At 45.5% G+C, this 26,039-nt stretch overlaps 1 protein-coding gene and 1 long non-coding RNA gene across 7 annotated transcripts; one reads left to right on the top strand and one right to left on the bottom strand.

The window, feature by feature from the left end:
• Nucleotides 1-14: 14 nt before the first annotated feature.
• LOC306757226 lies at nt 15-1,241 on the top strand. The gene is made up of 2 exons (XR_013771345.1): nt 15-127; nt 897-1,241. It is a non-coding gene; the product is annotated as an uncharacterized lncRNA (long non-coding RNA).
• A 4,400-nt stretch (nt 1,242-5,641) lies between these two features.
• On the bottom strand, nt 5,642-24,375 carry zmynd8 (zinc finger, MYND-type containing 8). Of its 6 annotated transcripts, none has more exons than XM_079242192.1 (21): nt 24,269-24,375; nt 18,980-19,053; nt 18,666-18,811; nt 15,384-15,527; nt 14,085-14,198; nt 13,690-13,755; nt 13,398-13,490; nt 13,088-13,175; nt 12,827-12,882; nt 12,677-12,754; nt 12,480-12,595; nt 11,889-12,379; nt 11,305-11,409; nt 11,029-11,184; nt 10,440-10,937; nt 9,909-10,358; nt 6,901-7,097; nt 6,713-6,793; nt 6,551-6,629; nt 6,220-6,459; nt 5,642-6,147 (listed from the first exon to the last, which is right to left on the bottom strand). In XM_079242192.1, the coding sequence occupies exons 1-21, from the start codon at nt 24,280-24,282 to the stop codon at nt 5,984-5,986; spliced, it is 3,450 nt and encodes a 1,149-aa protein (XP_079098318.1). In that variant the 5' UTR covers nt 24,283-24,375; the 3' UTR covers nt 5,642-5,983. The 6 variants fall into 6 exon arrangements, with proteins under 6 accessions (XP_079098318.1, XP_079098316.1, XP_079098315.1 ...); XM_079242190.1 differs by having other exon boundaries at nt 11,305-11,406; nt 15,384-15,605; XM_079242189.1 differs by having other exon boundaries at nt 15,384-15,605.
• Between the last annotated feature and the right edge of the window lie 1,664 nt (nt 24,376-26,039).

The following is a 26,039-nucleotide window of genomic DNA, read 5'->3' on the forward strand; positions in this document are numbered from 1 at the left end:
ACACTTCGCGCACTAAATCGACGCCATTTTGCTGACGTAGCGGAAGAGGATGGACTTTCCATCAGTTTACCAGGTAAATAATGGCGGAGTTTAACGCCGGTCCAGGCGGGGATTCATTTGTATAAATGTAAGTATTAAATTATTCCGTTATGATTGTGATGTATACTGCAACCTGCTAATCTATCCCTGACGACAGTTATGGATCTGACCATTTGTCAGACTCGGTAGTTAGCACCGTAGGTTAGCACACTGTTAGCAGTTTTTATCCGCTGTAGTGGACGTATACAGGTTATATGTGTTATAAATGATGAATGTTATAGGTTCTGTATGTTCATTCATCCATGCTGAACGTCCAGATGAAGCATTGTGGTGTTTATAATGTAAACTATTAATACCAATATAGCGCCAGTTTTTAGAGCGCGGTCCGTTACTATGGTTACCACTGATGCCGTAAATCTGCATCGTATCGTCAGATCTGAACTGCTGAGACTGAACGAGAAAATATAGATATAAAATAAACATAGTAGTGAATTTAGTTGGTATAATTACTAGAGTGCAAAGTGTGAGGTGTGTAACTTTCTTCTGCATGGCTCCACCTCGTCTGTCCCTGATTGAAAATCCATCGAGTGAGTGTGTGTGTGTGTGTTTAGTTTACGTTGTAGTTGGTGTCATGTAATATTTACTGAATGTTTCGTGTGTTTTGTGTATGGTAATAAATTAATCATCACCAAATATTTAATTATATTAGAAAAATGTAAAGAGAAGTTCATTGTAGATCTTCATCATATAGAGACACACAATTTGTTTCCCATTCGCCAAATTATTTATTGTTTAGATATAAATGCAGTCATGATCTGGGGAGTAACACATCATTGCCATCCTCTGCCTCTCATCAGCCTCACAGATGGTTCCTGGAGATGCTGCTGGTTCTCCTTCTGGTTGTTCCCCAGCTGCCCACCTGACATCATCATCATCTGGCTCCAGAAGGTCAACATGCAGATGTTGTGGAGGACGGTGGATGTACTTCACATCCTTCCAGAGCCTTTAGGAAGACGGACCTCCACCTGGTCTCTAGGATCCTGAAAGACCTCTCCACACACACCTGGCTTCTGACAGGCAGCAGTTGAAGCGAGCTTGCAGGTGGATTCAGACAGGCTGCCTGAGGAGCGTCATGAGGAAGATGGACCGCTACAAGCAGGGGAGATTCAATAAAGGATTCAATAAAATGTTTCTGTAACAACTTTGCCCTGTGTCTGAGCATCTTCTTTACAGCATTACATTCCCGACATTATCATTTATAATCCTGATCCTAATCCTAATGTGCACAGCATCAGAGTAAACACCAGTTAAAACAGATGTGCTTCATGTAAAGGACATTTTTTCCACTGACAATATCTTTGCATATTTAAAAGCTGTTTTATTAGTGTTTTGATTTGCACTTTATGATACTAATAAGCCTGTGGGAGACATGCAGACACATGACAGTCTGATGTTGCTTTGTATTGTTAATAACTGAGATAGATCACTCTAGTGTAGGCCATAATATATGATGATATGATACATAAAGTTATGTTTGCTGGATTTGTTCATTTCTTTATTACAACTTCCTATAAAGAATTTAGTGGGACGAACCGTCTCTGAAACGATGAGCCAAAAATGATGCGAGACTGGCAACAGGTCCGCAGTCTGGGTACGTATGCAGGCGGGTCATACACGTTAGAAATAAATAAATATACATACCAACTCATGTTCAGCCAATCGGAGGAGGATCCTTTGCCATCTTTAATGCGATGTAGTTTCATGAGAGAAGCAAATTCATTCTCCTAATTTAGCGCTTTGTTTTACTTTTGGCGGCAGAATAATTGTGGACAAATGTGAGTTCGTCACGACCGGTTAGTGCTCTACGTCCATGTTCCATTTGGGACAGTACTTACCCACCGTAGTGCGCACTACAGAGAAAAGTGCGTAGTGCACACTATGCACTATCGAATTGAGACACAGCCATGGTTCCTACCGTCGCCATCTTGGTAGGGGCATGCGTGTCGTCTCGCCCGGAAATATGAGCAAAGAGGTGGAGCTGAGAGGGGGGCTGTTCGCGTCATGGTGGATGATTGACATCTAACAAACTCCAAGCTGCCTGTAACTAAGAGCTAACCGAGCTAATCCGGAGATAACAGGAGCTAACCAACTAACGGAGGTAAGCGGGCTAAAGCTAAGTCACGTTGTTAACCGGCTAAAAACCGCGGTTGTTCTACGTTCTTCTGACTTGAAGCGGGAGATTGGTACCTATCAATCAAAAGGACATGCCCCTATATATGCCGAACTTCGAGATTAAATTACTTTTAAATGGGTGAGTTAGAAAAAAATTCACTCCCTCCACAGTTGCCATGAAGGTAAACCTGACCTATTAAACCTGAAATGGATTTTTGAACCAGGCTGTAAACATGTTTATTTCTGCTGTAAACATGTTTGTTTCTGCTGTAAACATGGTTATTTCTGCCGTAAACATGTTTATTTCTGCTGTAAACATGTTTATTTCTGCTGTGAAGTTGGTATTTTTAACATGGGAGTCTATGGGGATTTGTTCTGTTTTGCAGCCCCTAGTGGATGAAGGGGGAACTGCAGCTTTATGCACTTCTGCATAGGATTTACTTTGAATCCGCCCATCTTTCATATATGGTCTATACTTACACAACAGTCTGTCTCTGCAGTGCCACCGCTGGTCAGGAGGAGGCATTACACGTGCCGATAGATGCAGGGACATCTCGGAGAAAATTTGAATACTATGAAAAAGTTCAACATTTTTCGTCCCTCATTTCAGAATGTGAAGCCCATATATATTATAGATTCATTACACATAGAGTGAAACATTTCAAACATTTATTTCTTAACATGTTGATGATTGTGGCTTATAGATAATGAAAACCCAAAATGCAGTGTCTCAGAAAATTAGAATATTACATAAGATCAAAGAAAAAAGGGTATTTTAAACAGAAATGTCAGCCTTCTGAACAGTATGTTCATTTTCATGCACTCAGTACTTGGTTGGGCCTCCTTTTGCATGAATTACTGCATCAATGCAGCATGGCAATGGAAGCGGTCAGTGTGTGGCACCACTCAGGAATAGTGGAAGCCCAGGTTGCTTTGATAGCAGCCTTGAGGTCATCATCAGGGATCCCCAACCCTGGTCCTCGAGGACCGGTGTCCTCCAGGTTTTCCAAGTGTTCCTGCTGGAACACACCAGTCTCAGACTCAGACAAGCTCTGCACATGTCTGCTAAATACACATTGATTTGAATCAGGTGTGTTCAGCAGGGACACTTGGAAAACCTGCAGGACACCGGTCCTCGAGGACCAGGGTTGGGGATCCCCGATCTACATAGTTGGGTCTGGTGTCTCTCATCTTCCTCTTGACAATACCCCACAGATTCTCTATGAAGTTCAGATCAGGTGAGTTTGTTGGCCAATCCAGCACAGTAACACCATGGTCATTGAATTCATTCATTCATTTTCTGAACCGCTTAATCCAAATCAGGGTCGCGGGGAAGCTGGAGCCTATCCCAGCTGGCTTTGGGCGACAGGCAGGGTACACCCTGGACAGCTCGCCAGTCCATTGCAGGGCCACACAGAGACGAACAACCACTCACGCTCACACTCACTCCTATGGGCAATTTAGAGTAACCAGTTAACCTAGCATGCATGTCTTTGGACCGTGGAAGGAAGCCATTGAATTCAATTCAGTCCAATTCAACTTTATTTATATAGCGTCAAATCACGGCAATGCCATCTCAAGACGCTTTACAGACAAGAAAAAAACGTAATGAAAGCCAATTCATAACAGCCTATATAAGGAAACCAACAGATTGAGTTGAGTCCAACTCAATCTCCTATCCTGAGCAAGCACACTGGCGACAGTGGGAAGGAAAAAACTCCCTTTTAACAGGAAGGAAACCTCCGGCAGAACCCGGCTCAGGACAGGCAGCCATCTGCCTCTGCTGTGTGGGGGGAAGAGGACAGAAAGACAACAGACAACAGGAACTGCTACTCCCGGCCAGGGAGACCTGCTGAGACAGGAGACATACATGTTAATGATATAACACTGTTATTGGGCATATTTAGGACAGCCCAGTAATAGAGAGTTACAGTAATCTAGCCTTGAAGTAACAAAAGCATGAACCAGTTTTTCTGCATCACTCTGAGACAGAATGTCCCTAATTTTGGCTTTATTACGTAAATGAAAGAAGGCTGTTTTAGTAACCTGCTTAATATGTGGGCCAAAGGACAGGTCCGAGTCAAATATAACTCCAAGGTTGAAGCAGCTTTTGGTACCTTTGGCAGTGTAGGCAGGTCCCAAGTCCTGCTGGGAAATGAAATCTACATCTCCATAAAGCTTGTCAGCAGAAGGAAGCATGAAGTGCTCTAAAATGTCCTGCTAGATGCTGTGTTGACTGTGACTATCAGATAACACAGTGGATCACCACTAGCAGATGACATGGCTCCCAAACCATCACTGACTGTGGAAACTTCACTCTGGACTTCCAGCAACGTGGATTCTGGGCCTCTCCACTCTTCCTCCAGACTCTGGGACCTTGGTTTCCAAATGAAATACAGAATCTGCTTCCATCTGAGATCCAGTCCTTTTCCTCCCTAGCCTAGGTGAGATGCTTCTGTCGGTGTCTCTGGTTCAGGAGTGGTTCGACACGAGGAATGGACATCTGTAGTCCATGTCTAGGATCCGTCTGTGCATAGCGGCTCTTGATGAGTCCAGCTTCAGTCCACTCCTTGTGAAGCTCCCCAGATTCTTGAATGGATGTTGCTTGACGATCCTCTCCAGACTGCAGTTCTGCCTTTTGCTGGTGCAGCTTTTCCTTTCACTCAACTTTCCATTAACATGCTTGGATCCAGCACTCTGTGGACAAGCAGCTTCTTTAGAAATGACCTTTTCTGGCTTTCCCTCCTTGTGGAGGGTCAATGATCGTCTTCTGGACATCTGTCAGGTCAGCAGTCTTCCCTATGGTTGGGTCGCCATCTGACCCAGACTGAGACCATTTAAAGATTTGGGAGACCTTTGCAGGATTTTGAGTTAATTAGTTGATCAGGGTGTGACACCATGACTTTCTAAGATTGAAGTTTTTCACAATATTCTAATTTTCAGAGACATTTTGGGTTTTCATGATCTATAAGCCGCAATTATCAACTTTTCAAGGATTGAATGGTTAAAATATTTCACTCTATGTGTAATAAATCTATAAAACATATAGGTTTCCCATCCTGAAATGACTGACAAAAATATTGAACTTTTTCATAATTTTTTAATTATCTGAGATGTAGATAGACAGACAGACAGATAGATAGATAGATGTCAGTTTATATGTGTATTTTTTAAGAGTTAGTTATATCTTTTGTATTTATTTTAATTTAAAATGGTATTTTTAATGTCCTACAAACTGTTTAATATGATATTATCGCCCCTGGTGTGGGATAATATACTCACGTTAAATCACAGAGATAGCTTGTTTAAAATTGTATTTATATTTTTTATTTTGCATTATACATAAGTCAACATCAGAATAACAAATCATTTAACCAAGAATAGAAAATAAGTCATATACAGACATTTCTGTCAACATTTGCAATCTAGAAATAAACTGGTCCATGAAACCATTAACTGTTTTCCATTGAACTACACTGGGATCTGTGATGCCTGCGCGTGGCAATAGCTTCTTTATACCAATAATAACTCTGAAGTGACCAGCAAAGTAGTGAAAAAACAAGCAGAACCGCTTTGTTAAACCGTGCCTCTGAACTTCAGCGCTGTGCAGCATGCACACCCTGAAAGGCAAATGGAAATGGAAGTAAAAAAAAATCATCTGATTCATTAATTTAGAACAGGTTCTTTAAACAACACAATGAACATAAATATGTCCTCATTTAAAAAAATATATACATCTCTAAATTTACATTTTCAAGTGCAAACAACCGTGTTAAAACAAAGTTACAGAAACGCTGTCGGAGCTCTTTTCGATGTCAGAGTCTTTGTCTGGTGGTGCAGAGGCTGGTGTGTCTCTGACGGAGTTTGTCTGCCCTGAACCTTTGTTCGGGGGCTCTGCAATGGGCTCAGCCTCAGGCTCTTGTTGGGGGGCTGTAGCTACAGACAGAAGAAAAGTAAATAAATGTCACCAGAAATTTTATTCATATCATTTTTATCCAGAAGTGTTACCTGACTGAGTGCAGGACTTCATGTGTTCTGGCCAGTGGGCCTGCTGGCAGGGGTAATCGCAGTAGCTGGTGTTCCAGCAGCAGTAGAAGATGGCTTCTTTCCTGCAGTTGGCACACCACTGCTTCTTCTTGGTCTCATCCACAGCCTGCTGCCTCTCCAGCTCCATTTGTTTCTTCACCTCATTCACCAGCCGCTCCCTCTCCTGCTCCAGACTCTGCCTCATCTCAGCCATCGTCAGCTCTGGGGTCGCAACACAAGAGACGCAAAAACGTCAAGAAGACATTGCATGTTGTGGGGAAGCAAACAAGGAAGTGATTCATGAAGATCTCACCAAGATTGTGCTTCATTTCTGACAGCTCCTGTTGATGCAACCACTGCAACTTTTCTATTTCGATTCTCAGTCGTTTAATCTGCAGGTTGGAATGAAATTCCCACATTAAGACACAGTTTTCATCTGGTTCTCTATTCTAAGGAGCCAAGCGATACCACCTACCTCTGCAATGGTATTCCCTGAAGCACTCTTGGAGAGGTCGTTGTAGATTTCAGACATTGTACCTTTGATTGCATCCATTATCTGAAGAAGAGGAAATCATATTCCATATAAATAAATACGTAACAGGCTGTTTATTATTATTTATAATTAAATAAGTGAAAAAATTAAAAAAGAAAATACAAACTAACTTTATTTGTGTATTTGGCAATGTCTGCAGCCACGTCTGCTGAGGCTGTGGGGACGTACAGATCTGTTGCCACCGGCGATGCCGTTGCAGCTGTGCCCAGACTGGACGCTGCTACCATGGCAACAGCAGCTGCACTGCTGGACACCAGCGTGACGGCCGACATGGAAGTGCTGAGCGGAGTGTCCTTCTGTTGAACGGCTAGAATCAAGAACGCCAGTGGCATCAACGATGACGCGCCAATCCAATCACACTGTATTTATAAAACACTTTTCATACGACACAAAACAATGCTTTCCACAACAAAAAAAAAACGTTTTTTAAAGTTTAAAATGTAAACCATTACACACTCAGCTGTGTTCCAGAATAATTTAGGAAACACACACAGGTACACAGCTGGAGAAACAATATCCTGGGTATCCTGAAGGATCCATAGCCATGATTCTGAGGTTATGCTGGCACTGCGTCGGTTATGCCGCCATTGCTCTACCAAGGCTCAACGCACACCACTTCCAGACCTGACGTGCACCTGCTTGCAGCGCTGTTGAGCGGAAGTACTTCCTCCCGATTGGTCGGTTTGTGATCAGATACTTCCTGATATTTGTTTGTGCTGTAAAAGGGAAGAGAAACAGCGACAGACGCCATAACCCTACGCTCGAGTGCAGCAGCACCTTTTGCCAGCCCTACCGTACGCAGACGAAGACCAATCCAACTTAAAGCAGCGCAGGGCCCAGGCGGCGCAGACAATCACAATGGCAGGAACCCTGCAGTCAGAGCAGGCCAGGCTCACAAGGTGGAGGACCCCATGAGGAAAACAGCAGAGAATGACTATACATAAGAGTTCATATCGATTCATTCCAGATTGCGTAGTCTGATGGCAGCAAACTGTATTGTATAGTAGTAGCTCTGACTTGCTATCTTGATTTTTTTAAAAGTACAAAGTCTTCTCACATAAATATTACCTCAAATTAGGTCTTTTTTTCCAGAGGATTTCATGCCGGTTCGGAGGGTGTGCTGCAAGGGAGATTTTTCTGCATATTTTTTGTTCTTTCAAGGCTTCTTATGATGAGTCTCCATGGCAACGAAAGACTTGTTTACAATCTGGATCAACTGATTAACCTCTCCCAAATCAGGATTATCAGCGAAACAACACATCAAATCCTGATGGAGTTGAAAAGAAAGAGAAGAGGATGCAGAGCGGGAGTGAGACAGAGGAGAAAGCGATGGAGAATTTAAACCATTTCTCCCGACCGTCATCATGGGTAATGTGAGATCGCTAGCTAACAAAACGGACGAGCTGGAGATGCTAACAAGGTCTCAGAAAGAATACAGAGAGTGCAGTATCATGTGCTTCACCGAGACATGGCTGCATGAACACATCCCTGACTGTAATGTGTCTGTACCGGGCTTTAAAACGGTCCGTGCAGACCGCAGTAGACAACACAGCGGAAAGCTAAAGGGTGGTGGAATTGCAGTGCTGGTTAACCAGCGTTGGTGTCATCCTGGACATGTTACTGTCAAGGAGAAGATATGCACAAGGGACATGGAACTGTTAGCTGTGAGCTTCCGTCCATATTATTTACGCAGAGAGTTTACCTGTGTTATTCTGGTAGTGGTTTATATAATACCTGGTACCGCACCAGACACAGCCTGTGATGTCATCAGCTCCGTCGTTGCTCGGCTACAAACACAGCATCCAAACTCATTCATGGCGATCTCCGGAGACTTCAACAACGTCTCCCTCTCTGCAACTCTACCAACATTCCAGCAGTTTGTCAGCTGCTCCACCAGAGAAAATAAGATGTTGGACTTATTTTATGCAAATATGAATAATGGATCCAGTTGTTCTGCCCTGCCTCCTTTAGGAAGATCTGACCATAATCTGGTTCTTCTCACCTCCACCTACAAGCCCATCGTTCAGCAGCAACCAGTCATCACAAAGACGATCAAAATCTGGTCTGCTGAAGCTGAAGATGCTCTTAGAGGAGGCTTTGAGGCTACAGACTGGAACGTCCTCTGTGAACCTCATGGAGACGATATCAACGCCATGACTGAGTGTGTGACAGATTACATAAACTTCTGTGTGGACAGCATCGTCCCAACAAGAACAGTGAGGTGCTTCCCCAATAACAAACCCTGGATCACCAGTGACCTGAAAAAGCTGCTGAACATCAAAAAGAAAGCCTTCAGGGATGGAGACAGGGAGTTATTGAGGGCAACACAAAAACAACTTAAAACACAAACTAAGAAGTGCAAGGAGGACTACAGGAAGAAGTTAGAAAGTCAGCTCCAGCAGAATAACCTGAGGGATGTGTGGTCTGGAATGAAGAAGATCACCGGCTTCAAGTTAAAGGGGGACCAGCCTGATGGAGGTCTGGACAGAGCTAATGAGCTGAACATATTCTTCAACAGGTTCAGTTCACCCCCTACCTCCAGCCCAACAGACCACACACCCTCCATAAGCCCACTGCTTTCCTGTCACGCCTCCAATCTGTCACCCTGCAGCTCAGTCATGGACCAGAACACAGCTTCATCTCCCTCCACATCAGGACATCCTGAGACCTCCACCTTGTTTGTCTCCTGCAATCAGGTTAAGAAGCAACTTGAGAAACTGAACCAGAACAAGGCTGCAGGTCCAGATGGTGTCAGTCCCAGAGTTCTCAAGACCTGCTCAGAACAACTATGTCCGATTCTCCAGCACCTTTTCAACACCAGTCTGAGACAAAATAGAGTCCCAGTGCTGTGGAAATCCTCCTGCCTTGTTCCAGTGCCTAAAGTTTACACGGACAGCATTCACTTTGCATAACAAGTTGTCACGTCGTCGTCAAGTTGTTACAGTTTTATCCACCTAAAACTGTGTCACGGTGGAAGCAAGCGGCCAGAACGTAACTAAGCTTTTCTGTCTCAGAGTTGTGGCATAAAGAGGCCCAGAAGACCAGAAGAGAGAACCTTAGGGTCTGCAGGGGCTCAGACGGTTACAGAAGCATGTGCGACAACCATCATTTGACTGACCCTTAACAGCCTGTCTGGTCTGGTAGCGCATGCTTTGTGAAGACTGCTGTGCTGAAGATGGGCCGTTTCCAGCTGTGTGCATCTGGCCTTGCTTTGGAGACGATGCCGCTGCTGCAGGTTGCTGGTTTTGCTGCTGCCGCTGAACCTTCTGCATGTGCCACTTTTGAGACGAGGTCTGAAACTTGGCCGTGGGACTCCACACGACAGCCCTCTGGACCACTGGTATGGTTTCTCTGGGCAGCAGAGGGCGCTGTTTCTTTAAAGCCGGAGTTGCAGAGGTTGATGAGGAAGACTGTGGAGTCATGGTGGCATTGGACACGGTGGCGAGGCTAATTGTTGCAGGAGTGGGGGCAGTAAAGGAGACCACGGTGACGGGGACGGCCAGCGGGGATGGTGCAGAGGGAGCTGTGCTGGCCTGAGATGTGGATGCTGACGTGGTCGGAGTGCTACCTACAAGAAAAACCCTTTTTAACAGCAAAGCAACAGGACTTTTCACACCTTATAAACACTGAGCGAAACCACAACTCTTACCTTCGGTTTTACCATCTGCCGGCTCTCTCGAACTGTTGCTGTTTTTTCTGCTCCTCTTTCTCTCTTTTCCACCCAGTTCATCTCCAAGATCGATAACCAGTTCCCTCTCAGAGTCAGAGTCCTCTGCTGGTGCAGCCTGCTTCGTCACCTGAGGTTTTTCTCTGGTAGCTACTGATTCCAGTGCCACTTCGCCCTCCTCTGGATTCTCCTTCTGCAACTCGCTGCTAGTTTTCTCTTTAGCTGGCTTTTCGGGCGGCGTTGGGTTGGAATCATCAGTCAGAGACAAATCCGCTTCACCGTCCTCCTCCCGGCTGGAGGAAGGTTGAGCTTTGCTCTGCTCCTTCTGGGGCTCCTCACTGGCTGCTGCATCTTGGCCATCTTTGGTCTTTTGCTCCTCATCACTGGCATCTTCACTCTCACTGGAGTCGGATTTGTCGGAGTCCTCCGAGTCGCTTTGTTCCACACTTTTGTAGACATCTACTGAGATCTCATTAATACCTGCAAAGCCAAAGAAAATGAAGACAATGATGTGAAGAAGTTTAAGGAAGCAAACTGTTGTCAGGGATGACACTGTGGAATGCATACAGACCCAGCTGGGCCTTGCAGCTCTCAATGGTTTTGTCCAAGTTCAGCTGGAATCGACTCTTGATCTGTCTTTTCGTGGAGGTGAGGACTGGTGCAGCGCCTTGTTTCTGCTGAACTGATTCACTCAGCTCCTTCAGGTCCATCTCAGCTTTACTTCGATCTGAAATCATGCAAGAACCCAGAATTCGTTCATATCGGAGAGAAAAAGATCCAGTTTCTGATTCTTTTAGCAGGTTTAAGATCATTATCTGTGTTTTAATCCAAACCATGAGAAATTCACCCAGATTCAGATTGAGGATGCTTCCTGTCGGTGGGGCCTTCTCCTGCTTGGTGGCGCCCAGGGCTGGACATTGCTGAGGTTTGGGGCTGTCCAGGGAGGTGCCTGCTGGAACAGGTGGAAGAAGAGAATCTCAGACTGAATGCAGAGTAAACAAATGTCAAACTGTTCTTCAGACACAAGTAGTTTCGGAAGTTAATGAGCCATTGGTCCACTCCAGGCTGGCCATTGGCTGGTTGAGGCTATGTTATTATTTATTTATTTGATCTCTTTATCTCTGTGTTGGGGGTTGACTCTGAATATCAAAGTTCTTAGTTAATACTAAAAAAGGACATTTAAACTGTCCAATGATGTGAAGTGTCTTCAGTATGGCAAACCTACATGATCTAAAAAACACTTCCTTTGCGTCCGTTAAATGGCAGAATTAGGACGTTTTACCAGTCAGAGAGAAAAATATGTGGAAATACTTTGTGTTGGGAGTGTCTACATCCCACCAAACAGCTACTACAGTCTGAAATGTGTATTTTGCTCCTCTTATCACTTGTAAACAGTTTGCAGCTTTTACCTGGCAGGCGGTCAAGTCCTACCTGCACAGTCCACAAACTCCTCCCCAGCGCTGTACCCGCTGTTTGCTGCTTTCGCCTGGGATTTGTCTGCTGATTCCTGTTCCCCATCCGAACCGGTGTGGCCGGACGAGTTGGTGCTCATGGGGGAGCGGGGCACGTCACTGAGAGCCGGCTGGCGTCCTGCCGCCACCCCAGCTCCAGGTAATGTGGTCCTCGTCAAGGAGATCTTGGGTGATGTGGTCATATCAAAGCTCAGCTTGATCTTCTCTTGTTTGTCAGGTTTGATGGGGGTGGATGAGGGGTCGGATGGATCCAGCAGCATCTGGAAGTTATTGTCTGGGGTGTAAGGCGTCCTGAAGGGGGCGTAGTTAAACACTCCCATTTTCTTCCTCATGTTCTCCACATAGACCTCCATCTCTTGCATGGCACTGTTGAAGATGCTTTTGGTCTTCTTCACAGAGAAAGGGATCTCTTTGGACATGAGGTAGCAGTTGTTTAAAGGAACCCAAGCCCTGAGGGTTGGGGGGGGGGTCAACAACACAAATCCACCATTATCACCACAGGCCCTGAACTGAACTCTCAAGTCCAAGCTGAAGCACAACGAGCTGATACCTGTCGTGCTGGCCGAAGAAGCGAGCGTCCACCTGTCCATCTTTGTCCCGCAGAGCTTTAGCCGGCCAGAACGGAAACCCCTTCAGTTTGGCCCAGACGAGGGGGTGCGGGTTACTCTGCAGACACATGGTAAAACACTGGAACTGAGTTAAAACAATGGGCGTGAAGGAGCTGGAGCTTCAGGAAAGCTTCCTTACACAAGGCTCACAGAACCAATTGTCCCTCTTCTGGCAAGCAGACAGATAGCACTCTGGACAAACTTCAATCTCATTCATCTGCAAAAAGAATGAAAGATATCAGAGAAGTTTCAGCCGCTACGTGGAGGCAGCACTGAACCATCAGCTTACCTCATGCTCGCAGATTTTTACTATCACTTTAGCCGTGGCTGTGAGTTTGTGGTTGCCTGTAACAAGAAGACGAGTCGGTGTTTATTCACACACAACCGCAGCAAATCCCACAATAAACACGCCGAAGTTGCTCAGATTTCTTCTGTCTGTTAAATGAAGGTTCACACAACGATTTACAGGTTTATTCATTAAATTTACTGAAACATTTAAAACATTTAACATTTAAAAGCAGATGTTAAAATCTATTAATCCACAACATACCTCCGTTGTATATAATACAGTTGTGCAAAATCCACTTGACATCAGCCAAAAAGGCTTCCGTGCAGCCGTACATTTTCTTTTTGATGTTCTGTAGGGCAAAAGGAAAAGAGGCTGAACAACTTCCAGACTCTCCAGACGTTTTGTGCAACAACACGTGTTGGAAGAAAGAATCAGATGATTTCTAATTCATTTAAACTCGTCTTAAAAAAGCCAAAGAAAAAAGAGAAGTAGTGACCGTGGAAAAGATTTCACCTTCTTTAAGGCTCATTTTTAACCAGTTTGTAACAAAGATGTAAAGCTTCGGATTTACCTTCTCAAGTGTGCAGAGGTCCATGGGGTGAAAAATGTACTCTGCATAGTCAGGATGCTGTTCAAGAGACACTGGCTTCTGGAAGGGTTCGGTCTGCACCATGGAGTCAAGACAGAAGAGAGGAAGGTTAGCGCACTCCACAGCTTGAACCCGTCCTTAGTTGCCCTCCACCGCACACCAACATGCCACCAGCATACTACCAAAAGCTCTAAAAGCTGCTTCAGACAAAAGGAGGGAAAACCAGAGAAGAAGGAAATCATGACGCCGTCTTGTTAGTGATGTGATTGATTACCCAATTAAAAGTCTTTCTCTGCGTGGAAGCTGCGTGGGGGGGGCGAGATGACAAGCGGGGATGATCCTGAAAGAGAGTGAGAGGGGCAGCTGTATCCTCACCACCAGCTAGCATGTTTCGCCGCATGGTTCCAGCCATGACAGGCCATACGGAACACACATAATGTCCTAGTTAGTTCTGTTACTGGAAATGATCTGCACATGCAAACCAATACATCAAGTTCATCATACTGGGCCCAAGGCGAACTTTAAGATCTTGCACAGCTGAAAGGAGTTTAATGGCCATTTAAAATCAGGACAATCCAACAAAACAGCGCATGTCTATAGCGAGGACTTTACACAAACGTAGAATCAGCAAACGGAGAATCAGCAAAGAAATGTGAAAAACATACTTACACCCGGCTGTTTCATCTTCTGCAAGGCAAACTTTAGCAGGTAAGAAAGCTGGTCTATAGTTAGCATCATCATGGCTTTGCTCTGTGTCTCTATGCACTCAGCAACTGTTATTTTCTGCAAGACATCCAACAAACATGGATATTTTACTGCAAACGGCGGCGCTCTACCGCTTCCATTGTTAAATTAACATTACAAAAGCTTTTGTACGGAAGCTGAAGGCGGTCACACTTGTGCTGTTTTAAACTGGTTAACTCATTTTCTCCTAATGGATTACTCAAATGCAGGGTCATGAGGGGTCTGGAGCCTCTCCCAGGTCTTCCTGGTCCATCACAAGACCAGCGCACACAAACTTTCCATCAGACTGGCGCTCAAATTAGCCAAACGTGTCTTTGGACCATTGGAGGACGCCACGACAACTCGCGCGTTCCGGATTGTCCAGACGATTATCTGCATTAGTCAAAAAATGCATCGTGAAGGGGAACAAAAAAATAAATAAGTTGCACTGGACTATGAGTCGCTTTTGTTCAGAAGGCCATTTGCTTGGTCCAGAGTGAGGAGACGTAACGTCCCGTCAGCACGTTGGCCTACAGCTCGCCATGAACCAGGTTCCTCAGGAACCTCAGCTTTCCACCAGTCTCTCTCACAACTTTCTCTCTCGCTCCAAACTCACTTTTTGCTGCTGGATTTTCTGTTTTCTGCTGCATGTTGTTACTGCTGGTAGCAGCAAAGCCTCTCGTGGGACAATCCAGCCCCGGATTACTTACAGTCTGGAAAATACGGTATTTGGAGAACATGCAAACTCCACACGCCCCCCCCCAAGGAACCTACATGTTCATGTACAAGAATTATACAAATATAGATAATCAATAATAAAGTATATTGGCCTTAATTGAGTGTGTTTGTGGCCGACTGGGAGCAGCTGGTTTCTCAGCGCTGCAGGAATCAGAAATCTTTTCATTCATACCAAGTCATACGATACAACCAGAACGTGACCCTGCGGTTACAGAGCTGGACCCCTTAGCCACCCAGACTAACGCCATCTCCATGGCAACAACCCTGCAGACCAAGCACGGAGGATCCTCACGAGAAACACCGGAGTTCAAACATCCTGGAGCAGAAAAGCAAATAAAGCAGAAAATAAGAAGTCTGGATGGAGAAACTCGGTGGAACAGCGGTACACAGTTCCTTCATATGCAGCAGTCTTTGTCTGACGGAGCTGCAAGAATCAAGTGTGGTCGTTCTCAGCTTCTGTACTTTTGACAATAAATTGAAAACATGGCTTTTAACCACAATTAGTACCTCACATTCTGGACAGAACCAGTCGCCTTCGGGCTCGGCCGGCAGTTTGAGGCACTTGGCGTGGTACACCCTGGGGCAGAGCTCACAGCAGAGCACCTGACCCTCGCGGTGGCACAGCCAGCAGTAAAAGTCGTTCCTGCCGTCCTGCGGTACAACATCAACAGGGTCTGTGGTGAGTGCTGGCTGCTTCACATAGTAAAAGGGACCATGTCTTAGTTCTGACTGGAATGCAGGCAAAAGAAACACAAAGTTGGGGAAGGTCAAAGTCAGGTCACAGAGCAGAGAAGCCAAGCAGACATGCAAAGCATCAAGTGAAAGATTTCCTCCAAACCCTGAGCTCAACGGCTTATAGCCTGGATTTCTAGCTGACATGCAGAATCATTCAATTCTTTAAACATAAAAGTAGCAAATACAGTCGATGAAAAACATTTTACAAGATAAACTACACGCAACCAAAGATCCCTTTTATAGATTTCACCAAGATACTGGAAGATAGTTCAGCTGCTGTGAATTTTACAAGTCAAACACTCCAGAAGTCAAAGCAAAGTGAGAACGTCTTTCTTTAAAACTGATGTAAGTTTCTCTTTCCTTTATCTGATCGGTTAGAATTACTGCCTGGCACTGAAACACACACTGTATAATGATACGATGCCACTCCTTAACCGTTAAATCTGGGGCCCAAGTCCGGTCCTGGAGATCTACAATCCTGCAACTTTTCCCTGTTTTAACTGGAGACTTTGAGAGCAGATGGTACCAGTTTCTGCCAAACTGGCCAGTGTAGGAGAGAACTGGGAGATCTGGCCTACAACGTCGCAGAGAAAATGCTCCCATGTTGCAGATTAAAGCCCAGCGTATTCTCCACCAGAAGCAGGAATGTTTTTCTTGTTCTCAAAGCCACAAGAACAAAAATAAAGTTCTCGCATCTCGGGAAAGACTGACGTGATTCGGGACATCTTGCGGCTTTTTCTCGAGCTGAGCAGAGCTTTCCGAGAAGCACTGTGCGATTGGTGGGACATTTGAGGTGGGCGTGGAAAAGCAGGAAGCGGAAAGTCGCTGCTGATACCGGTTGAACAGATAGCTTTGAAGAACAGCTGATGGAGCTGATGAGAAAGTAGGAACATGTTTAAAACGTGCCATTTAGAGACGTGGTCACTGCCGTGTGCACAACCCGCCCTGCTGCGAGCAATCGTTCTCGCTCAATAATAAATAAGTGGATTGACTGTTAGTTGAATGTAAAGGTCCACTAATGCTGGAAGCAGAAGACAGATGTGCAGATGGACGGACAGTTTCATCCATCTTCTGCATGGATTACGTACGTAATCTGGTCTGTTTGCAAGGATTTTAGCTCTTCATGACCTAATGTAGAAAACAGAGCAATACCACCGGAGACCACCGGGAGGCAGTGTTGAGAACTTAGTGTTTTTCTTCTTCTGGTGTTTCTGGACAATCGTAACCAACTTTTAGCAGTGTATTACCACTACTAATAACTGTCAGAACTCAGATCTCAGAAGATGAACTAATTTAGTAGCCATGGCAACATAAAAGTAGTATGAGGACGTCGACGTATGACAACATATGAAACGTACATATGTGAGCAGAAATGGACCTTTACACAGGTGGATGAATTGATCAATATGGACTTTCCTTCTTATTCCTGCGGCGTCTGCAACATGCTTTAGAGTACGCAGACAAACAATCCAACAAAGTACAGCAACACTACCAACGTATTCCACCTTTATGGCACAAACACAAACTGGTGCTGTGCCATAAAGTGATTGTCTGCCAGGAGCGCGCAGCCATGAAAGCCGTGTCGATCAGCGTCTCCAATCTGCTGCTGTTCCTCTCGCCACAAAGCCGATGTGACAGGCGACATCAGGCCCATTTTAAATGAGAAAGTAGGTTTTTGCTGCATGTTCGTGCTTTAACTGATTAACAACAAGTGAAAGGAAGAGATGAAATGATGTTCATGCATGTTGCATGTTTACTCCTCTGGTTATGCGTTTGCCTTGTGCTTCGTTTAGGATGTAAAGGCCAGTTAATGTCATTTATTCATTAATTTAATACTGAAAGATTTGTGTGGAGAACGCAGCGACTGTATTATTTCCAATGATATCCACGGATTATTATTACCTAAAGAATGGATCATGATGCATTTCTGGTCAATAAAATGTGGAATCTTCATAAATCCTCAAATGGCCTGATTTAATTTGAGAGTCAGCTGTTATTACATCCTCCCCATAACCTCTCTAGGTGGAATTTGATCTCAAAAGTAGAGTTTATACCTGCCAAAAAGTGATTACAGCTCATATACTGCTTAATAAACAAACTATTTTAATTTACATGGCTGCAGTTCATATAAGAGAATAATTTTATACAGTTATTGGGCCGACTACTTATTTACATCCACCCTCTTATCTTTTTAAGGTGGAATTTGACCTCAGGTGCACAGCGGCATAGTGGCCTCACAGCAAGGAGGTTGCTGGTTCGATCCTTGGCTGGGGCGAGGCTTGAACAGTGTTTGGAGTTTGCATGTTCTCCCATGTATGTGTGGGTTCCTCCCACCGTCCAAAAACAAGTATGTTAGGTCAATTGGTTACTCTAAATTGCCCATAGGAGTGAGTGTGCGCGTGACTGCATGTTTCTTGGTCTCGGTGTGGCCTTGCGGTGGACTGGCGAGTTGGGGTACCCCTCACTGGCGCGACCCTTCATTGGACTAAGCGGTTAGGAAAATGAATAGATGGAATTTGACCTCAGAAATACAGTTTTTAGTAGCCTTTAGTTTTATTTTGTTGATAGATTTATTTGGCTAAACTGGTGCAGATTTATTGCTACTGTGGCAAACGGAAGGAATCATCGGGGTAAATCTTTTTAGACCATATCGCCCATCTCTAAGATACAGACATATGTCCCGTTATATTTTTTAAAAAGTTTGTCCAAACCTTTGACTGGTGTCATGTATATTTTCACGTCAAACAGATTCTTCTTATTTTTGGGAGATCTAGTATGACAGGAGAACCTGATACTATCAATACTAATGATAAGTGATTGGTTACATTTCTGCGTGTTGGTCTGCGGTCTCCTGATATTTATTCCTGACCAGGTTTGGTGTCCAGTATCTGTTTCTATTACCATGAACCCAAGCAAGAAGTTACAGGAAAGCAGAAATTACTGAATGACTGCTTCTGCAGAACCGACCTGAACAGGTTTACCGTCCCAAATGCAGAAGCAGATAGAAAGTCCACGTTTTTTTTTCTATCCTGAATCCCTGAATAAGGCTAGTACCTGGTCTTTGCTGCTGCTAACAGCACCGGGCTTCTTCTTCTTTTTAAACGGGAAAGGTGAAACTTCAGCAGAGGAGTGGCCGTTGGATGAGTGAGAAGGACTGGGCATCTTTCGTTTTTGAGCCATGCGTTGTGTTGGTCCAGTGTCTGAAACAAGAAACAAATGTTACTGTAAACAAACCTGCCAGGGCAACTTAATGGCAAACCAGACCGAGTAAATCTGATCTCCTGAGAGCTTCTGGACCTTCATGATCCTTTGTGTCTTTATGCAGACGGTCTGGGTCTTTTCCTACAAAGACCATGGTATGCTCTTACCTTTAGACCTTGTTGAGATCTCCATTTTTTCTGTTGCAGCCTGTTTCTCTGGTTTTCCCTCTTCCTCAGACACACTGTCACACATAAACAAAAACACTGTCAAAGCTGTGCCCATCAGACACGACCTCCAGATGCAGATCTGCACTCTTCATTCTCTAAAAGCAGAAACGGCTGATTATTCAGCTGAGTTATGTGTTGGATTAACAGGTAGCTTCAGGTGCTCTGATTCACACAAACCCTTCCAACAAATAGGAAAATAGAACACCTCAAGGCATTTGAAATGTTACTGTTTCATCAATTATTTTCTCTGAAGCCTGAAAAATGTTGCCGTAGATGGAAATGACAAGACCCGCTTACCACCAAATGGCCTGATATCCGTCTCTGGGAAGAACTGTCAACAGGCCCAGTCAGGACGTGTTGCCACTGTGTCCTCGAAACAATAAGTTCTGACAACAGACTTCGTCATGCTCATTATAGACAAAGTACGTCTGGTCAGAGCCGCATGGACCAAATTATACAGATGCAAAACAGTCACCATCTGGATTCAACTAAGTAAACAGGTAAGAGTCTCTGTCAGGGTCCAAGATAACCAAACCCCAACTGCAACCCCATCCACAACCCCAACCCAATCCCCATCCCCATTCCTATCCCCAACCCAACCCCATCCACAACCCCCATCCCCAACCTGACCCAATCCCCATCCCCATTCCTATCCCCAACCCATCCCCAACCCAACCCCATCCACAACCTGACCCAATCCTCATCCCTATCCCTAACCCTAATCCAACCCCCGAACCCATCCCCAGTCCCACCCCTGACCTCAACCCAATCCCAATCCCCACCCCCAACCACAAACACCTAAATGCTAATTCTGTTACACAGCAACAGAATATGGCAAAGAGCGAACATCAAGTGTTCTGCAGCTTGTAAAACGCTTCCAAGCAGAAACGACATTACAGACAGACAACCTGTGAATGTGTTGGAGGATGAAACTGCAGCAACATCAGCTCATTGTCTGATCATTAGTAGCAGAAATCTTCCTCCACTGACCCACTGGTTTATAAACAGTCAACATGAAGACAAAAAAAACAGCAAAACCTTCATTTTTAACCACCTGACATCCAGCAAAACACTCACTGATCAATAAACATATATGATCATGAATAAAAGCACCATCTTGTGTGTCTGCTGGTTGATCTGCAGATGTACGGATGTCCATCTCATTGTTTCTGTTTTCTCTGAAGCCACAGCAGATGTAACATCACACCGTTCAGAAAACCCTCACACCTGAGGAGAGCTGCATTTCAACAAAAACCTTCATAACCCCCCCTCCACACACACGTTTCAGCCTCCTCTGTCACAACAGAAGGAAGGGATGACGTGCACAGACAGCAGATACAAAGAGCAGCGTCTGCTGGCCTCCTCGTCTACCCCGCCGCACAGTTTATTTGATCTTTTCCTGTCCAGACACAGAAAATCAACCGTGCTCATCCTCATCCAGTACCAGCCTGTGGAAACCCGGTGATACAACCCTGTCCACACCCACCGTTTCCATCACAACCAGAGAAGGAGAACGCCATACCTTTTCCTTTTCCACCTACAGATCCTTCTGCCTGTTCTTTTATCTTTATCAATTATTGAGAACGTTGGGGGATGATGGAAAAGATGGGTCCAGGTTTCCCAGAAGGCCTTCTCTCCCTGCTGTTCTCTTCTGCAATTGTCAATCTTTAACCTCAGCTGTGAGCTGCTGATTGGCTCAGGCACCGCACGGAGGCTTCTGATTGGCTGCAACACAGGCTCTCTTCTCCCCGCTTTCCTCCACCACAGTGCTGCAATGCAGAGAGGACTGATCCTTGTTTTAGCTGCAAAGCTCCTCCAAATCAAGTCCCAAGCTCACCCAGACTCCCACAACGAAGACCAGCCGTGTGCTTTTCATCATACATGTAAGACGCAGCCCTGTAGGCTGGACAGGGACGGATCAGATTCCCTCCGTCGCAGCGCCTTTCAGTGTGACGCCTCGCTCTCTCTCGCTCTCTCTCTCTCTCTCTCTCTCTCTCTCTCTCTCTGTCTCTCGCCCATGCACACAGAGCACGTACACACAGCACCATGCACATGGGCTGTACAGGCGCACACGCAGCTCATTATGAGCCTTGGCGTGTGGAAATGCAGCCGCAGTTCAGATGCTGGCGGTGAAGACGGGTCTGGAGCCAGCCTCCCAGACTCACCCCTGAGGGCAAAATGCTCCTCTCCAGCACACCCTTAGCCCAAATCTACACTCTCCTGGAAACCTGAGGTACAGCTGAGCTTTCTACTGGCTGAAAGTACTTCAGACGTACGAATACATGAGAGTACACACAAATGTACCAGACATCCTTCAAAACGGAGAGCAATCCAGACCAAAACATTGTCTGATCATCTGTCAGAGGTTCACTTGTTGCAACGAGCCTCGCCTCTTCGTGACAGTAGTTGGGTTTCCTTTACATGAAGCATGAGGCCAAACCTAAATATGGCGATAAAACCTGCGATTAGAAAAACCTCAAGTATCGCAAAAACGTTTTCATGCTCTGAGGAGTCCGTTTTTCACACGTCTCCATATGGATGTTTCTTCCCAAATGGAAACACTTTTATGGTCCCAAACGCAACACAGGGGTCATGTGACCCCTTCATTGCAGGTAAAGATGGTGCGGTGTGTACAGACGGAGGAGGACACAGAAACCTTTTTACTGATAAAAATAAACCTCCATCCGCAACAGCAAACAGCGAAAGTTTTAGCAGGAATCAGACACCAGGGAGAAGAACTTGGAAAAGCCGTGACGAATCCTCCACAGGAAGCAGAAACCCTGCATGGCGACAGCAGGATACCCGGCATGAGCCATAATCACCGTAAAATCTCTTCCTTCTGCTTGGTGTGATGCACTCTGCTGCTCTTTCTGATGTGAACTCCCTGTAAATACATCTTGATTCGATTTGAAGGGAAATGCATCTTTAAAAGGGGCGGGGCTTCATTTGAATGGCACCCTGTGCAATCAATCGGCCGTGGGAACCGCTAAGCATTATGGGTCAGGCACGCCATGTTGGCATCTGTTGCCATGGAAACGGTAGTTTAGTCCATCATTCAGGGGGAGCTGGGACACGGAGTGCTGCTGCAGAAAACACGCTGAAAGGAAAAGGATTTACGAGACACACTGAGCAACGAGCCGGAGAACGTTGTCTGCAGAAAATCTGCATGAAGAATAATGTGGAGCTTCATTTGATCGAAACCAGACGGTGAGCAGCAACATGAGGTCAGGACATGCCGCTCGCAGGTATATTACTATTATAAGGTCATTACTGGCTCTTTTCTCTTCCTCCAGGGCAGCGAAAAATTAGTCTGGGTCTCTTTTCTTTGATGCGAGACGTTGAAGCAACCGATAATACAAACGTCACCAGAACGTCAGACAGACAGATACTGGAAGTTACATGTCGGAGATGACCCATGGCGGTGTGACATTCCCATCCCATTCTACACAGAGGACCAGGACCGGACTGCTACGTAAAGAGGGAGGGGCCTATTAGAAAAGTAGGAGTGGGGGGTGCAGACCAGGTACACAGAGAGACCTGGAGGCCTGATTTAATTCAGTTCTGGCCAAAGCACCAGATTTTCTTCTTCCTTCTTCCTGAACAGTGGCTGTTTCAGGGACTATCGCCCTCTAGCGAGCAGTTGTTGAAACTACAACAGGTTGTTCTGCTTGTTCTGTGATGCTAACATGAACCAAAGCAAGCAAAGGAACGAAACTTGTCAGAATTCCTCGCCACATTGAGTCGAGTCCCCGGGCCATTTTTTCTTTTACCTTTAAAGGTGCAGCAGGAAATAAAATAGAACACTTTTCATAACTGAAACCTGCTTTGACTGGTCACTTTACCGGAGTAAACATTATGTTTTCATCTCTCAGGATGAACCACGTTCACTGTTGGTCTCGCATTTAGGGCCACTTACATGAGAACCGCCATACTTGTGCCACCATTTGGTGGTGTCTGTGAATGGAAAAACACCATAGAAGAAGAAGTTACAGAGCAGTACTGACTGCACGTGAAGCCACTGAATCAACACACCTGAAAACATCTTTAGGTATGGAAGAATTATGGCCACTAGCGGCCACCGTACACTCCCAGCATGCTACCCCCTCCTTTACCTCTAGACGTCATTAATTTCACACACTGCAGCTTTGAAGGGACCTTCATAGACCTACAGGTGATAGAAGGGCACCTTTCCTCACACTGCAGTGGAATGAAGGGAAACCATAACCGAAGCACTGAGTCGGATTTACTGCCTCAGTTCCTACAAACACAGTTCAGAATGTTTCCTATTAAACTCCAGCCATAGTTTCATTTACTACAAAATCTCTCACAAATCATCCACCTATTAGAAAACAAATCACCTTCTCAATTTAGATAAATGTGTAAAGTATAAAGAGTGATCTATGTAATAAAACTAGACCAACATCTGAATATGAACTATGGTGATAAATAAACAGAATCCAGTCCAACCTGGTCGGTGTGGAAAGCCTTCTCAGAGGAAGTCCTTCCTTCCTTCCGTCTTTCCTTCTCCCTGCAAACCGGCGGTGTGTTTGGATCAGAGGGACAGAAAGGGGAAGCTTCTAAAATGGCCGACACTCTGCAGCAGAGAGCAACGCTGGGAGGCCGTGCCCTCCATCAGGCTCTGCAAATTCCTCCAGTCCTACCATGAATAAGCTGCTGGGACACATTTGGTATGCAGAGAACTGATGTTTAAGAAAACTCCAGGATTAGGCCCTTCAAAGACGCGCTTCCCCTTTTCTTTTTTCTTTTAATTACTCCAAAAACAATCATAATGAAAAGAGGGAATGTTTTTAGACGACTTAGTGAGGTGACTTGTAGTCAGTCTGGAAACAATGAGGAAGCTGCTTCGCTCTTATTGCAGTTTGAGGCCTAAATTAAACTTGCTGTGCTGTCAGTTTACCATCTGCTACTGCCTCCTGGGACTCCTCTCTGCACAGCTCCCTGGTTCTCCCATCCTGCCTGGTTCCCCTCGCAGGGATCCTAACGCAGGCAAAGCAGTAAAACAGCTTTAACACAGAAAACAAGCATTTGAATTTTGGATTTGGACTGTGGCTTCTACTGTGGAGCAGGATGGAGGTACTGCAACATACCCAAGCTGTTCTCATACGCTGTGGGGTGACACACACTCCTACCCCCACCCCATTCCTTCAGACAAATTAGTCAGCTACAGATCAGACGGTGTATATGTCTAAAGACAAAAATAAGGCTTACCTCTGTGGATGCATGGTTAACAACTCTGTGATATGACAATGCTTATTAAAACATGGAGGACAGCCCTTTCAGCCCTCACCCTGCTCAGAGTGCAGCTCTCCAAGCTGTCTGACTGCACTGTTCTGATGAAAGCCAGGCTGAGACTGGCCCCACGTGCACGCCGAATGTAAGGCAGCTGATGATTGGCTTCTGCATTTCCTGCTTGCTTGTCTTTTGTGTAGCACAAGCAAGCTGCAACACAGCGAGAAAACCCGAGGCCCAGACCAAAGTGATCGGCCGGCTCATCTCTGGACAGCCGTTTCAGGATTCTGCAGCAGAGGAGGGAACTGTGAGGGTTGTCATGTGCACACTGGGCTTGTTTCAGCTTAGGAAACCCCCCCCAGTCAAACTAACCGTCATGGGAAAGATAAAGAAAGAAGCAGCTCTGTGAGTAAAACAAGGCGATGAGCTGAAAACAAAGCCATGTGAGTCACCTCCCAGTGGCCTCCCACTGCTCTTACACACACACATATACACATACATTTACATGCACACACACATATATGTATATATATATATATATATATATATATATATATATATACATACATATATATATATATATATATATATATATATACACACACACATATATGTGCATGTATGCTAGATTGGATCGAGCACCAACAGAGAGCTGAACAAGTCCCATCAATGTCTGGAGAGAGCTGGACTGAAGGATGGCAAGATCCCAGATCTACCAGACCAGGCAGGATCCCAGATCTACCAGACCAGGCAGGGTCCCAGATCTATCAGACCAGGCAGGATCCCAGATCTACCAGACCAGGCAGGATCCCAGATCTACCAGACCAGGCAGGATCCCAGATCTACCAGACCAGACAGGATCCCAGATCCACCAGACCAGGCAAGATCCCAGATCTACCAGACCAGGCAGGATCCCAGATCTACCAGACCAGGCAGGATCCCAGATCTACCATACCAGGCAGGATCCCAGATCTACCATACCAGGCAGGATCCCAGATCTACCAGACCAGGCAGGATCCCAGATCTACCAGACCAGGCAGGATCCCAGATCTACCAGACCAGGCAGGATCCCAGATCTACCAGACCAGACAGGATCCCAGATCTACCAGACCAGGCAGGATCCCAGATCTACCAGACCAGGCAGGATCCCAGATCTACCAGAGGAAAGCCGTAGTGATCGATGGATCCATCCCCAATGATGGAAACATCAGGAAAAAGGAGAAACTGGAGAAGTACCAAGGCCTCAAGGAAGACCTGGAGAAGGCCTGGAGGGTGGAAGCAACAGTAGTACCCATAGTGATGGGAGCACTGGGGGCCGTGTCCCCCCCACTGGAGACGTGGCTCCAACAGATACCTGGTGGAACATCAGACATCTCCGTCCAGAAGAGATCAGTCCTAGGAACAGCTGAGATACTGAAGGAGCCTCCCAGGACTCTGGTAGAGAACCTGAGCTGGAGAGATGAACAGTCGGCCTACCCTGGGAGGTGGGAGGGGGGGGAAGGCGTTAAATCAGACTAAACTTCTCCTTTCTTTGGTCAGTTAGGATTACAGAAACTATTGTTTCCTCAACGCTGCAAAAACAGGAGAGATTTTTTTCCCTTTATTCTCATTACTGTGACATTTATCAAACAGAATCAGTTTAATAATCCGAACTCGTGTGAAACAGCAGAAGTTTGGTCTGATTTGACTTCTGGCGTAGAGAAAACGTCTTTCAGCGTTTCATGGTGCAGCAGCTCCAACCGTTATTTTC

Source organism: Telmatherina bonti (assembly GCF_933228915.1).
Source record: "Telmatherina bonti genome assembly, chromosome: 6".
NCBI classification, from domain to species: Eukaryota; Metazoa; Chordata; class Actinopteri; order Atheriniformes; family Telmatherinidae; genus Telmatherina; species Telmatherina bonti.

Excerpts from the sequence above, each read along its gene's own strand:
- zmynd8 (XM_079242189.1), bottom strand. Across the intron at positions 12,883-13,087 it reads CTGTATTATATACAACGGAG|GCAACCACAAACTCACAGCC; the intron begins GTATGTTGTGGA and ends TTCTTGTTACAG. Across the intron at positions 6,630-6,712 it reads CAGGGAATACCATTGCAGAG|ATTAAACGACTGAGAATCGA; the intron begins GTAGGTGGTATC and ends TCCAACCTGCAG.